Source organism: Notamacropus eugenii, chromosome 5 (assembly GCF_028372415.1).
Source record: "Notamacropus eugenii isolate mMacEug1 chromosome 5, mMacEug1.pri_v2, whole genome shotgun sequence".
NCBI classification, from domain to species: Eukaryota; Metazoa; Chordata; class Mammalia; order Diprotodontia; family Macropodidae; genus Notamacropus; species Notamacropus eugenii.
The window spans coordinates 85,481,302-85,496,368 of NC_092876.1; the positions used below are offsets into that span (position 1 = coordinate 85,481,302).

General features: G+C 45.5%; 1 protein-coding gene and 1 long non-coding RNA gene across 3 annotated transcripts in view; one reads left to right on the forward strand and one right to left on the reverse strand.

The window, feature by feature from the left end:
- C5H1orf94 (chromosome 5 C1orf94 homolog) overlaps positions 1-10,422 on the reverse strand; it is a 64,108-nt gene extending 53,686 nt beyond the window's left edge. For both annotated transcript variants that reach the window (XM_072610101.1, XM_072610102.1), the window contains exon 1: positions 9,886-10,422. In XM_072610101.1, the coding sequence (XP_072466202.1) occupies positions 9,886-10,199 (314 nt within the window). In that variant the 5' untranslated portion in view covers positions 10,200-10,422. The remainder of the gene's footprint in view (positions 1-9,885) is intronic.
- A 67-nt stretch (positions 10,423-10,489) lies between these two features.
- LOC140504770 (uncharacterized) lies at positions 10,490-14,608 on the forward strand. Its single transcript, XR_011967236.1, has 3 exons — positions 10,490-10,624; positions 10,963-11,010; positions 13,857-14,608. It is a non-coding gene; the product is annotated as an uncharacterized lncRNA (long non-coding RNA).
- Positions 14,609-15,067: the final 459 nt, after the last annotated feature.

The window sequence follows — 15,067 nt, forward strand, 5'->3', positions numbered from 1 at the left end:
TCTTTCCCATTCCTCCTTAATCTTCATGCCTTCCCTCTGAGATCATCCCCAATTTATTCTGCATATATCTTCTTTGTATCTAGTTGTTTGCATGTTGTCTCTCCCCCATTAGAGTGTGAGCTCCCAAAAGTGAGGTTCATTTTTGTATCCCTCATACTTAGTACAATTTCTGACACATAGCAGACATTTAATAAATGCCTGTTGACTGTCCGAAGGACTATCTGAAGGCCACTGAGTGGATGGGAGTGGGACTCAAGGGTCAGTCAGAGATAACTCAATTTTTGAGCCTGATTGATGAGGATAAAAGTAGTAATATTAACAGAAATATGTCAGGACAAGAAGCCAGATTTAGGAAAAGATAATAAGCGTAGGTTCTGAATTTACTATTTTGTGGGACATTCAGGAGGAGATGTTGAATAAACAACTGAAAATTCAGAACTAGAGCACAAGAGAGATATTGGGAGTCAAAAAAAGAGAAAGGAAGGAAAGAAGAAGAGAGGAAAGAGAAACAGAGACAGAGAGACTCTCAAGATCCATGGCCCAGAGCAGGTCCTGGAAATGATAAGAAGGAGCTGACTTGGAAGGAAAGGAGGACAAATGCTTGTCTCAGGTGCTTGGGTCCTACATCTAGACTTGAGGGTTGAGTGAGATACCTTTCCATACCTAATTAAACAGGTGAGAAAGCATAAACCAATCTGTCACTGAGGAAAGTGCCTTAAAATGGTTTGAAAATGTCACATTATTATAATGAAAGTCCTTGGAATACTTGGAAGAGAACTATCAATTATTCCTTCTGCCTTTACTTTTCCAAGAAGAACATTCAGGGGAACCTCCTGTGCCTTAGACTTGAGGCCAAGCATTGTCCTTCTCTAACACCATCCAAATTGGTATTGTTTTTTCTAAAATATGGTGCCTCAAACAGGACATAGTCTGTGTCACATCATTCCTGCTGAACTGTACCTCCTAACTTTGCTATTTCTCTTGGTGGCAGCACTATCATCTGTTGCTAAACTTGAAATAAACCCTTCCTTCTCTCTCACCCATATCCACTTAACTTTCCAAGGATTTTATGATTGTTCTCTTGAAATTCTCTTCCTACCTATCTGACCAATCCATCTCAGGCTCCTCTGATGGACTTACAAGGACATCCTGCCTATCCTGGTCTCAGAACTCTTCTCATTCTACATTCTCTCCCTTGATGATATCAACAGTTGTTACCTCTGGATTTGACTATCAACTCTATGCAGACAACTTCCGAATGGATATATCCCATTCTCATCTCTCTCTACTGAGTCTCACATCATCAGTTGCCTTTTGGACATAACAACTCCATATATCCAAAACAGAACTCACCATTTCCCTAACCACTGCTCTTAATTTCCCTAATTCTGTTGACTATATCACCATCCTTTCAGTCACCTAGATTTGCAACCTAGAAGTCATCTGCTCCTCTTCACTCTCCCTACATAGTCAATTATTGGCAAACATCTTGTGTATTCTTCCTCTTTGGTGTGTCCACCATATTCATTCAGGTCCTCATATCTCATTTGTGTTATTACAATAGCCTCTAAATTAGTGTCCCTACATCCAATCTTTTCCCTCTCCAGTTCATCTTTCATGAAGCTGCTAAAAGACTATTCCTAAAGCACAGGTTGGATAAAACTACCTCCCTGCTGAAGGAGATGCGGTGGCTCCCCATTGTATTCCCCACTTCCCCACCTCAGTACACACTACCACCCATGCATATCATGCTTGATTAACTCTCTCTCAGCTAATTTCAAATCTCTGCTCCTTTAAGACCTTTCCTGATTTCCTCAGTTGTTATTGTCCCACCCCTTGAAACCCTTTTGTATGTATTTTGTATATACCCTGTATTTGTCTGTAGATATGTTGTATTCCCTTAGCAGCGAATAAGCTCCTTGGGGGAAAGAACTATCTCACTTCTTTATTTATGTCCCCAGTACCTAGCAGTGCCTGGGATATATTCAGTGCTTTAAAAAATTTTCTTGAATTCATTGACTCTCTGCAACCATCTTTTAAATTTGCCTTCTCCTCTCTTCAGCAGACCAGAAGATCCTTTGTGGGTAACAAGTTGTTTTTTGCGTCTAGAACAGGAATCATAGCTTCACATCTTGAGCATCTCAGAGGTCATCAACTTATGCCATATTTTGCAACTGACACACAGCAAAAAAAGTTGCTTGCTCAAGATCATACCCCTAGGAAGGAGTTGTCTGGACTCAACCCTCAGTCTTTTGGCTCTAAAACCTTAGACCAGGCTTCCACATCCACTACCTTATTTGTATAGTCTCCTAACCAGTATTTCTACCTCTGCTCTCTCTTCTCTAGTTTATCCATCATCCCATTGGATAAACTTCCTCTCACACAGATCTGATTGCAGTCTGCTTTAAAGTCAAAGTGAACACTCCTCTACCAGCTTCCAGGACCCTTCACACTCCATTCCAAGCCCATCCATTCAACATCATTCCATACTATGCACCTCCAAATGTTCTAGCCAAGTCAACTCCACAGCCCACGCACGCTACTCCATGCCCCACTCTCCCACCTCTATCTTTCAAAAACAAAACAACAAAATTATGTTTTTTATGCCCAGAATACCTCCTGTTCCTTCTTCACCTGTTGAATTTCTACTCATCTGTTAAGACCCAGTACAAATGGCACCTCTACCAGGAAGCTTTCCCTGATCTCCCTCACACCTCATCTGGTGCTTTGTTGGTACCTCTCGGAGACTTTCCATGTATTGTTGTATCTTATAGTTATCTCTGTTGGCAACATCGCCCCCAAACACAATGACAACCATACTTGACTGTGTTTCGTGAAGTCAGAGCCCATCTCTTATCTAAATTTTATCTGAACCAACTCTCCAAAGCAAGCCCTCTGATCTACACACATAAGTGTTTATTCAATGTTTGCTTAGTGAATGAATGAAGAGGAAGGTCATCTGCAGAGTGAGGGGAAAGGTAGCTAGCCAGGACTTGAGGCAGGGTTCGAGGAAAGAAGAGTAGATTTGGAATAGTTACTAGTTTCCTATTTCTTTTTCCTCTTTTAGGCCTGACCTTGGCTTCCCCTCCTGGCCTTGATTTTTAGTCCTGCTCAGTGACATCTCCAGCAATCATATCCCATCCTGACTCTAAGAGGGTTGGGAAACATGGTGGCTGGGGAAACACTTTTCCCATGTGAGCTTCTGTCAGGACCATGTGATTGGAAAGAGATCTTCACATTCTTAGTCTAAAGGGGACAAATCAGGACTTTGGGTAGGAAGGGAAGGGAGATTAATTTCTAATAGTCAGAACTCTTAACAATGGGCTAGACTGTCTCAGATAGTGAGGTGATCACTAGTCACTAGAAATGTTGAAGAAGAGATCAGATGACTACACTAAGGAAGCCCTAAAGAGGCTCTTGGCATTGGAATAAGGACTTGGACCAGATGTTGCCTCTATGATCTCCTTCAATTTTCAGTTTCCATGCTTCATTTACCCCTCCATTCATTCAACTAGCATTTAGAATCTTTCATCTAGACTTCCTGGGCTAACAAGACTTCATTCAGAGTTGTTTATAGAGAGACTGAAGAATATATAATATCAGCAGACCTTTGTGGATAATGGGTTATCTTTTGCTTCTCAAACAAGGATTATAGCTTTAGATTTTGAAGGGATCCCCAAGGTCATTACTTATCCCATATTTTGCAGATGGAGCAGTTCAGACCCAGCAAGAAAAGTCCCTTGATCATGCCCCAGGTCATCAGGACTCACACCTAAGTCTTTTGACTCCAAATCTAATATTTTCTCCACATATGTTGTTCTGGGGACCAAGGGGTAGACCCAGGAAGACATTTGGAAAGAAAAGAATCAGGGTCTGTAAATTCTAATGAGTCAGGAGGAAAATGTTTGGACATCAGATTATCATGCAGGTAGCAACTTTGGACCAGATGTGGGGAAGAGCATGGTGTTGTTAAGTAAAATTGATGAGGCCACAAAGAATTCAACTGAATCAAATCTCATTATTAATAGCAAAAATAGGTCCTTTCAATGACTTTGGGAACTCAGTTTCCCTGTGGTAAAATGGCAGAGTTGAACTCAGTCTCTAAAGTCATCGTATCTAATCTGTACTAGGCCTCAGATAGGTATACAGTCCCTGCTTTTATAGAGCCCAAAGTCCTCCATGTTGAGTCTCTGTAGGCACCATTCCTGGGTGCCAGCATCCCAGTGAGCTCTCTTGTATCTAAAACACTGGTGGAATAAAAGCTTCTTATCATTCTATACCTGTAGGAGGGAGTTGGGTATAGATATTTTCCAAGCCACACCTAACTGGAAGATCATTTATGTTGTAACTTTAAAAAATGAAATACCTTTTGGAAAGGTCTCAGAACTAATGATTTAGCTTTCTAATTAGACTTTGACAGAGGATAATACCAATGATGTGAATAAAGTAGAAAGAGTTATGCTTAAGTTTGGATAAAGGCAAAGCTCCCAGAGGCCGAAGGGTTAGTGGTGCTGATTAAGGATAAAACAAGCAGTTGCCACAGTGACAGAACGGGGGAATTGTGGCTGGGGGAAGGGTACAGCTGAGGCATGGCAGCTCCTAGGAGCAGAGAGAATACAGCACCCACCCTGGCTGACAGGGGGGCCAGCAGCAGTGCTGAGGACCTATATCAATGGTGGAAAAAGGAGGGGCATTAACTCACAAGCAGGAACTGTAACCCAAATCAGAGCTACTGATTTCAGACTCCTGGTACGGCCCCTCATTAGGGGGCCCTGCCAATGTCATTTCACAATACGATTTTTATGTATCATAACACATCCTCCTGTAAAGTGAAAAAACCTACAATAATGCTCTTTGACTGATGGCCCATTTACAAAATGGTTTTGATGGAATCATCTGCCCCCTGTGATGGCATTTCACCTCATGTGTTTTCACAGACCCAATTAACAATGTTAGGCAGGATATAACTCGGTTTTTTTAAAGCTAGCACACAAAATATACTAGGGTAGAGCTATAATAACAGTCTGACCAATCCTGGTCACATGAGCAAGATCAATGAACTTATTGATTCAGGTGCCCGGCTTAAGGGAAATATTCCCAGGTGTGATGCCAAGACAGAACCTGTCCCTCAAAGGGACATGCTAAAGCTGTTACTGAAACTGAGGAAGACCAAGGTCAGCCCATGTTCCTAGTGATCTCTTGGAGAGAGGCAGTTTCATCCACACAGACCGGAGGGCTCACGAAGTTGGGGAGTGATCCGAGTTCATCACATACACACATGCATATTTGGAACAGCTCCCAGGATTTACTCAGACAGAAGCCACAGTTCACTCTGACAATGGGGCAGCTTCCAGAGCTGGGGCTCATGCACACAGGCTGGAAAGCTCCCAGTATACTGGCCAGAGCCAGATAGCTCATGTAATAATTGGCCCAATAGACTGGGGTTCACTGAAGCACATGATCTGATTAGTTTATTGAATGAATAGCCTGCATTTTCATAGTGCTTGCACTTCTCATACATCATCTCCTTTGATTCTTATAACAATTCTGTGACTTAGATACTGCAAGCATTATCTCTATTCTAATCTCCAATTTATAAGTGAGAAAACCACAGGAAAAAGGTGAAGTATCTTCCCCAGGGTCACACAACTAGACCACACGGAGGAGCCTAGCTTCAAACACAGATGTGCTGATACTACATTATGAGACAGCTCCCAAAGCTGAGACTCCCCCCTCTACAGGCTCCCAGAATCCCTTTGGGCACTCCTAGAGGAACTACCAGAGTAACTTAGATTTATACGATGCCATCAAAGTCTACAAAATACTTTCCAAAGGAAAGTGCCTTTGAAGGCAGGTAGGTTTGCTACCCTGCTTTGTTTTGTCTCTGTATACTCAGCAACATGCAAACGTAGGGCTCGGGACCAGAGAAAATATGCCCTTGGTAGCAGGAGGAATTTTGGTAGAGGTAGGGGATAGGGATGGGGCTTCACACGAAGGAAGCACTTAAATGTTTGTTCAGCTAAATCAAAAAATCTCAGGAAAAGGATCTCAGAGATGACCTAGTCCAATGTATACTTGACCTAGAATCCCTCGTGCAGCATCTCAGTCTTTACTGGAAAATGAGCCACCCTAAGGATCGATTGAGCCTGTTGCCCCCTGAGGCAACTCACCCCACTTGTGGACAGTGTGCATCATCACATCAAAACCTAAATTTGCCTGTCACTTCTTTTCATTTTTCTACTTCTTCCCACTAGGGTCAAGCAGAACATGTCAAATCTCTTTTCCATGTGTCAGCTCTTCAAGCACCAAAGGGTCATCTCCATTGTCTCTAAGTCTTCTACTCTCCAGGCAAAACATCACTGGTTCTCAATCAAAGCTTGAATCACATAGCCTCTTGTCCCTTCATTAAACTGGTTACCCAGTGGTGGAACTCTCCAATTTATCAGTGTCCTTTCTAAAATTTCTCATCCAGACTTGAAAACGTTGCCCCAGATGTGATCCAACTATGAAACAATGTGGTAGGAGTCACATCCTTTTATCGTGGACACTTCTTAATACTGAGCTCTAATGTCTCTGGCTGTCTTATCACACTGTTGAATTCTATTGTTATTTTTTTAAACTATACCTGTCCTTAATAAATTCCATCTTGCTCTAATGGCAATAGCTCCAAGACTAAGAGGCATTTATAAAAACTAGAGAGTTCTCAGACACAGCCTAGAAAATGTCCAGATAGGAAGATGGATAACAAATGCACTCTGAACAAATGAATGAGGAAATGAATGAGACTTATGTTCATAGAACAGACAGTTCCCAAGCCTGGACTCATGCACACAGTCTAGATAGTTCCTGAACTGGGGATAATGCTTAAAGGCCAGACAACTCCCGGAAGGCACTTCTTGAAGCACTCCACCTGATCAGTTCTTTGACTTGAAGTTGGATGTTTATTGAATGAATGATTGAATGAGTTTCAGACACGTAAATCATACAACTTACTCTCAGACCACAGATCATGCACACAGTCAGGTTAGCTTAAGAATAAATGAAAGCATGAATGAATGAAGCTTGTTCACATGTCAGAGATCTCCAGATTGGGGCTCATACCCAATGACCAAACAGTTCATAGATTTGGATTAATGCACACAGCAAAACCTGCTCCTATACCTGGAGAATGAATGAATGAATGAATAGATGAATGAGACTCATGCTCACAGACTAGATTGTTTCCCAGAGTGAGTTTCATGTATTCAGCTTTATCTGCTCCTAGATCTGGAACTAGATAACGTTTGCTAAATGAATGAATGAAGCTTGTGAACATAAATCAGAAAATTTCCAGGCTTGATCTTTATGACTATACAGGCCAGGCATTCCCCATACATCTGGCTCAAGTACATAGGCTATGCAGCTCCCAGAATGGGGTTCGTGTAGAACCTAAATACCATATTAGCTCTTAAACTTCAGACAAGATTATGATGTTTTGTCAGATGAATGAATAGACAGGAATATGGATGAATGAATGCATGAATAGATAAATTAATGAATGTGATATACTCCAACCAGACAGTTTCCTGACTGGGCTTCATGCACATGGGCTAGACATCCAGATCCAAGGTTCATGGATAAGCCAGACAGTTCCAGAACAAAGGTCATACACACAAGTCAGAAAGTTTCCATAACTGGGATTCATAAACACAAACCATTCACCTCCTGCACAGAAGCCAGATAACTCCAGCAACTGGAAGATTTGTCATAGTTTCAAATAAACTTCAAAAGATGGGGCTTCTCCTTCACCAGCAGATTCCTAGATATACTATGGTGATATACTTGGTTTATTCTTGAACAGTTAGAATGAGATTGTAAAAGACACATCTGAGCAATTAAAAGTATAATAATTTGCATTTTATACAATTTTTTACTTAAAATTTCCAACGTACTTTTATACCTCTCATCCCTTATCATCCTCACCACAGCCCTGAAGACAAATAAGACCAAGTTCATCACTCAGATTAAAGAAGGGGAAATAGAGGTAGAAAAGGGTTTACCAATTTGCCCCTGCTCACACAGGTAATCAGTGGCGCACTCCAAACTAAAGTGAAGATTTTCTGACACCCATACATTTGCACCCCAGTCCAATTTCAAGGTCCACATACAACACTGAAGATTGGAGAGAAGAGCTTGAAAGAAACAGGTTATTTGGGGAAACCAAGTCCCACATTAAAAGCTACCCATGGCTAATCCCAAGTGGATAAGTGCCACCTAGATGTTGCCTGTAGGTCTGTTTCTGCCAGTGGCAAGTGCCTAATCTGAAGTAGGAAGACTTCATCCCTTAGTCATCCAGAGGAAGTATATTTCAGTGGAAAGATCCCTGGAGTGAGAGGGCTAGAGTCTGAATCTAGGCTATACCACATGCCTGTGGGGCCTTAGTCGTATCATTTGCCCTTTCTGCTTCCATCTCTGTAAAATGAAGGAACTGGATGCTCTGCCTGGGACCAGCTCAGTATTCAGGCAGACTGGCCGGGAGCTCTGCATTAAGTACTGTTCAGCTGCACCGAGCTAGCGATATTTGTTTCTCTAATGCAGCTGAGGCAGACTGAGAACAGACTAAAGTGCCTTTAACTTCCTCCTCTCTGACAAGGACTGCAGAACAGGAGAGGTGGGAAAGGAGGCCGCTGAGTTGTTTGCATCTTCAGCCCACTGATGTGCTTAGGGCTTTCAGTTCTCTGGGATCCACAAGTAAGCTTTGCAAGAGCCTACGAGCAGTTGCTAACAGCTGGTCATTGCCTGGGTGCTTCTTGGATTAGCAAGCAAAGACTCCACCAACTCCCCAATGCCATTCTCCACTGTACAGAACCATACACTGGGGCCTGCAACACTTAATTATCACTTAGCCTCTAATTAGCACTTAATTATTAACACTTAATCCATCTGTAAAATGGGGACAGCATTATCTGCCTGGCGGGGATGTTTCGAGGAGTAATTAATTCAGGTTTGCAACACCCTTTGAAGACAGAAAACTTATGGAAAGACTAAATAGGGGCATGAATCATAGCCTTTCATTTTCTCTCTTGCCTCTCCCTCCCTATCCTCCAGCTCTTGTTTCACTGCTTCCTCTTGCCCTCCGCCTCTGCCCCAGTATAGACTCTTGGCACTCCCAGTCACAGGGTTTCCCAGCAGGAAATAGGCATATTTACAGCCATCTTCTAGAATGTGTTAATTTTCTATTATGGTCTTTGACGATGTCAGGGCTTTCCCAGTAAATATTTTGATGTGTGCTTTTGGAGAGGTTTCTGTAGCGGCTGAATGGGACAGCTGCTTCCCAAGCTGGGGGATTCCAGATGTGGCTCCACACCAAGAAGATCAGTTTATGTGGTGGGAAGGAAAGTGAACATCTCTGAAAAGCATCTCCCAAGAAATCCTCATCTCTAAACCATCTCTGAGGAGAACCTTGGGAATCCTGGAGGAAGGTAGACCTCTGGGACTGGCAGATCATACTAGCTCTGATTAATGCAACTTTCTTGCCTCTCGTATCCAAGGCTTTGGGAAGAGAAGTGTTATTAGCAGGCAAGGAAGAAAAGTTGTCCCTTTATCCCAGAATAATCCCCAAAAGGTGCCCCAACCCATCATTGGCCACAACTCTTCCCGAAGCTTTATTTCTTGCAGGCCCTAAGACTTGTGGACCTGCTGTGCTGATCTGTTGGCACTGGAAAGCCTAGAGGGAAATGTGAGGCATGAGGAAGGGAGGACATTAGGTCAGCCACCATAGAGTGGCTACAGATATGGAGCCAAGGGAAATATTCTCCATAAGCAACTGCCTCCCAAGGAATCAGACCTCTGATGCTCAGAGTCCCCCAGCCCAAGTTTCTGTCATGGCAGGGGAAAAACACTCACTCATCCTGGAAAGTGCTGTCGTGGTCTCGGAGGGCACTAGGTGGGGCAGAAGTGGGCTGTGCTGGTACCATTGATCCTGTCCTAGGCTGGAAGGCTTCTGGGAGGCCCTGAGCCCTCTTCCATATCTCATGGCAGGTCTTGTCCAGGCTGTCTTGAGGCGTGTCCTGGTGAATCCAGATATGCCTGGGGAACGGACCCAGGGGTGATGGGCGCTTGCTGGCCACCGTGGGAGAAGGGAGTCCATTCCCACTGGCCATCATCCTCCTCTCTTTGCAGAAGGGCCTTTGCCTGCCCCGGGCTCCAAGACAGACCATCCACAACCCCTCATTCACCAGAAATCGAGTCGGGGATACTGGAGTTAAGGGGTCAGATTTTTCTCTCTCCTCCAAGGACAATTGTTTCACAAGTCTATGTGTGTTTGCGTGTGTGTGTCTGTGTCTGTGTGTGTGTGTGTGTGTGTGTGTGTTCTGGGGGAGGGGTTGTTTTGATTTTTTTTTATTTGCTCTTTCCTTTTCTTTTGCCCCCTCCCCCCTCCCCCAGAAGAAAATATTTTAAAATAAAAGACAACAAACCTAGTAGCTTAGTAACCGTGGAATCCCTGGAGCACAGGATCCTGGCAACTGGGCCGGCAGAATAACAACTGGAGACAAGCTGAGAGGGGGAGTCAGGGGCCGGTAGGACAAGGAAATAGGGCAGCCGAAGCCCGGATAATCCGCCCTGCACTCCTCCATTCCCCCACGTTAGTTCAGTAATGGAACACCACCCCTCTCCCCTTTCTCCGTTCCTCTCCTGGCCAGAGGCGTTCACAACTGGGCAGTCCAGGCACGAGATCCCTTCAGGAAGGGGGTGGGGGTGGGAGAGAGGGCTCAGACCCTCCCCCATCCTCATCTGCCAACTCTCGAGCCTACTGCCCTGCCGAATCACCTACCGCCCCAGTGCACATCCTCCTACTGTCCCCGCAACCCCATCCTGGAGACGAGGCCGGGGACCTGGGGATAAGGAGGGCACTAGAAAAAGTCCACAGCTCAGGTTTCAGAGCTCCAGGGAATCTGCAAGTCAATCCTTTTCATTTTACAGATGAGGCAAACGAGGCCCAGGGAGAAGTGTCTAAGCAAGAGCACACAGGTAGGTAACAGAGTAGTAATTCGCACCCATGTCTTCTGACTCCCAAGCTAGTGTGCTTTCAATAGCAGTACAGAGACCCCCGTCTTCAGAGTGGAGACAAATGGAGAGCCCTCCGCTGCCTTTCCGCCAAACCTCCTTTACTGAAACACTTCTTCTTGACTGTCAGGAATGAAAACCCGGCAGTTCTTAACTGTCCCCCCCAGCCCCCGCAGCGCAGATACGCTGGGGTTTCAGGGAGCAGGAAAGAGAGCAGCGGCGCCCTGCGCTCCACTCCGCGCACGCGGGTCTGCGGTCACACTCTCGGCCCTTCAGCGCCCGCATTCCCCCAACCTGTGGTCAGCAGTGAGATTCTGGCACGAGTTTTTCAAACCCCCCACCTCCTGCGATCTGGGGCCTCTACCTGCCCGGGCAGGGAGAGGAGTCTGGTCTGGACCCGTCTACATCCCGCTCCTGCCTCAGCCCTCCTGGGGGAACTGAGTCGCCCCTGGAGGCAGCTGCTGTGGGGACGATGCAGCTGAAGAGGCAAGGAGCGGGCAGAGGTCCTATGGGGACCTCAGACCCTCGCCCATCCTCATCTGCCTTTCCTGACCCTCTCGAGCCAACTGCCCTGCCGTATCACCTACCGCCCCAGTGCACATCCTCCTACTGTCCCCGCAACCCCATCCTGGAGACGAGGCCGGAGACCTGGGGATAAGGAGGGCACTAGAAAAAGTCCTCGGACTTTTAGGGAGAGTTTGGGGCAACAGGCCGGATGACGGCCTCCCTTGCCTGGCCAGCCACGATATGACCCTCCTCAGCCCCAACTGCAAAGGTTCTACCCCACTCTTCCAATTTCAGAAACACTGGCTCTGCTGACGAAATGAGGGATAGCCTCGGGGGCTTTACCTCTTTCTTTGCTTCTGCCACTTCAACCTACAATTCTCCCCCATCCCCTTTTTTCCCCAGTGCTGGTGTCCAAAGCATGTTTCAGAGGTGGATGTATCCCCTCCTTCAAACCCCATCCGCAAATCAGGGTTCCTACGACCACTGGTCTTCTCACCAGAACCACTTGGCGATAGACAAAGCTGAGGGGCCCTAGCAGTCAGTCCCTTTGGGCCAACCTTCTATTCTACTAGATTATTCCTGCTAAAGATGCAGGAGAGAAGCCCCGACAACCCTCAAAGGTCCTCTTTGGCTTGGCAACGCATTATGTGATGCAGGCCATCAGATTTATTGGCTTAATTCTGTTTGGCTCATTTTTATTTTAAAATGAGTTTGCATTCCCCCAGCAGGCCCTGACAGTAGCACAGTCATGCAGGGTGAAGAGTGAGCCAGCCTGCTTTTCAAAGCTGCCCTATTACTGTCCAGTGCCCCAGCAACCTCCCAGTCACCCGGACTCTCATCATCAGCGTCATCTTCCACTCCTCAGTCTACTTCATTCCATTTATCTCAATCAGCTGCTAAATCTTGTCATTTTACCTTCACAAAACCTCTTTCCACACACACAACCACTCCCCTAGCACAGGCAGGCCCTCACTGACTCTTCCCTGGACTATTGCCATAGCCTTCTAATTGGTCTCTCTGCCTCAGGTCTCTCTACTCTGTCTACCTCACAGATGCCAGATTGAATTTCCTAAAGCACAGGTTCAACCACATCACTCTTTTCCTCAAGAAATTCCAATGACTCCCTATACCCCTTAAGATCAAATGTCAGCTCTTGTTTGCCATTTACAGTCCTTCATAAATTCTCTTCCCATCTTTCCAGACTTTGCTCCCTTTCATTCACTTGGTAGTTCAGTCATATTGGCCATTTACTGCTCCTCATACACGACATTCTATTTCTGCTCCATGCTGGCCTCTGTGGGTGATGTGCTCTCCTTCCTTTTGGAATTCTTGGTTTTATTCAGGGCTCAGGTCACGGTGATTCCTTCTACATGAAACTTTTCCAGATCCTTCCCCCCCCCCCCACCCCAGTTATGTTGCATTTACTCTGTGTGTATAGATGTAGATAGATGGATGGATGGACAGATAGAGATAGAGATATATGAACATACTGTCATTTCTACTGAGATTATAAGCTTCTCAAGGACAAGAATCCTCATCAATTTTGTCTTTGTATCATCATATGGTGACTGAATGAATAACAAAAGCTTGAAACGATTGAGAATAGAGAGTTATGAGCAAACGCTTCAGGACTAGAGAGTGCAGGGGGAAAGGAAAGAGCTGAAGTGAGCCTTTGCTTCTCTATGAACTGTTGACTCATCTTGCTCTCTTCATCCCCTCACTGAGCGTTGCTCTCCCCAAGTTAGTGAGGAAGCCAGGACCTCTTCCCGCCTCCCTTCACTCTTGCAGGATCTAAATCAATCTCCTCCCATCTCCTGGGTTCTCCCAATAATGGTCCTAACACTGTTGCCAGAGTCATTAAAAATTGAAGGAGGGGAAACAACAAAAGTTAGTTGCAAACAAAATGTGTCTGTGCTCATTAGATGCAGTATTTGTGTTGGCCTGGTTGTTTCTCAGGAGAAACTAGGAGCTCGGCATTGATGTTCTCTTTTCTGTGCTCTGGAGTCACTGAAACCCTAGCGTATCTTTGCTGAGCGCCCTGGGAGGTTCAGGAGAGCTCTGATGGGAGGAGGGGAATGGCGCAAAAGAGATGGTAAACTAAAAGTTCTTCCAGTTGCAGAATAGGTGGATTTCTGACAAAATTGTCTGGAAAACAGACCTTTGTGTTATCAAATCCTATTCTCACAGATTTTCATGATAAAGTCAGAGTTAGGGTGTTGTTTGCTTTTTTTATTGTTTGTTCTAGATTTGTGATTTTATAGGTATGGGGAATTATTGGTATTGAAAATCCCTCTGTGATTCAGATCAGCAGCACAAAAAACTGAAGGAGTAAGCCTGAGAGAGATATGGGAAGCCACATATGCCAGAAAAATCAGGCCAGCACCACCATCTTACCCACCACCGCCCCTCAGATCTTGATGGGGATAGCCTAGGTCCCTGAGCCCAAGAACTTTGGGAATAGCAGAACACCCAGACCTGCCTCCAGCCCCATCTCCACAAGCACCATGGAAGGGAGAAGTCATTGTGAGGAGAGGATCTACCTTCCTCATCATGGCCAGCAACAGCTACTAACCAATGGCCACCTACAAGCAGGTAGACACAGGGGCCCTGGGAGTGGCAGTTCCTTCCAGATCTTCCAGCCCAGCCTTCCCAACCATCATCCGAAGAAGCAGCTCTTATGTAGATGGGGCCAGTCATCCTTAACACTCAGGATGGACAAGCTAGCTTAGCTGAAGCAGCAAGGCACCTTGAGAGAGAGATGGGAGGCAGAGGGTGCCAATCTAGTCAGACCACCACCACCTAGACTACCATGTCTCCTTAGAACTGGATGGAGACAGCCTAGGACCCTACATCCAAGAGCCCTGGACATGACAAAGCTTTTACTCCAGTTCCCTCGGCCGTCATCCTGGGAAGCAACCCCTGTGGAGTTGCAGCTTTGCAGTTGCCCCTTCTGGTGCTGCACCCATTGCTACTTAAGACCCGGAAAATAAAGTTCTTCCCAGAAAGGTCTTAGAATATGAAATAGTTCAACATCAGATACTGATATTTAGCCAGTGGAAATACGTGTGTGTGTGTGTGTGTGTGTGTGTGTGTGTGTTCATCCTTCTTTGCCAAAGAAGACTATGTCATTGGAGAAATGATGACATGACTTGCACTTGACTTTGTTTTGAGTGAGGGAGGGCTGTGCAGGTCACCAACCTTGCTTCTCCTCCAGAGCCATCTGAATCCAATGACCAGCTATTCATCAGGATGACTGGAGATGACTCAGGATGAGACAACTGGGGTAAAGTGACTTTCCCAAGGTCACACAGCTAGTGAGTGACAAGTGTCTGAGGTGATATTTGAACTCAGGTCCTTCTGACTCCTGCACTGGTGCTCTATCCACTGCACCACCTAGCTGCCCTTGCCAGTGGAAATAACAATAAAGATGAGATGAGACATTACCATCAGCATGGGGCAGCTAGGTGGTGCAGTGGTTAGAGTACTGGGCCTGAAGTCAGGAAAACTCATCTTC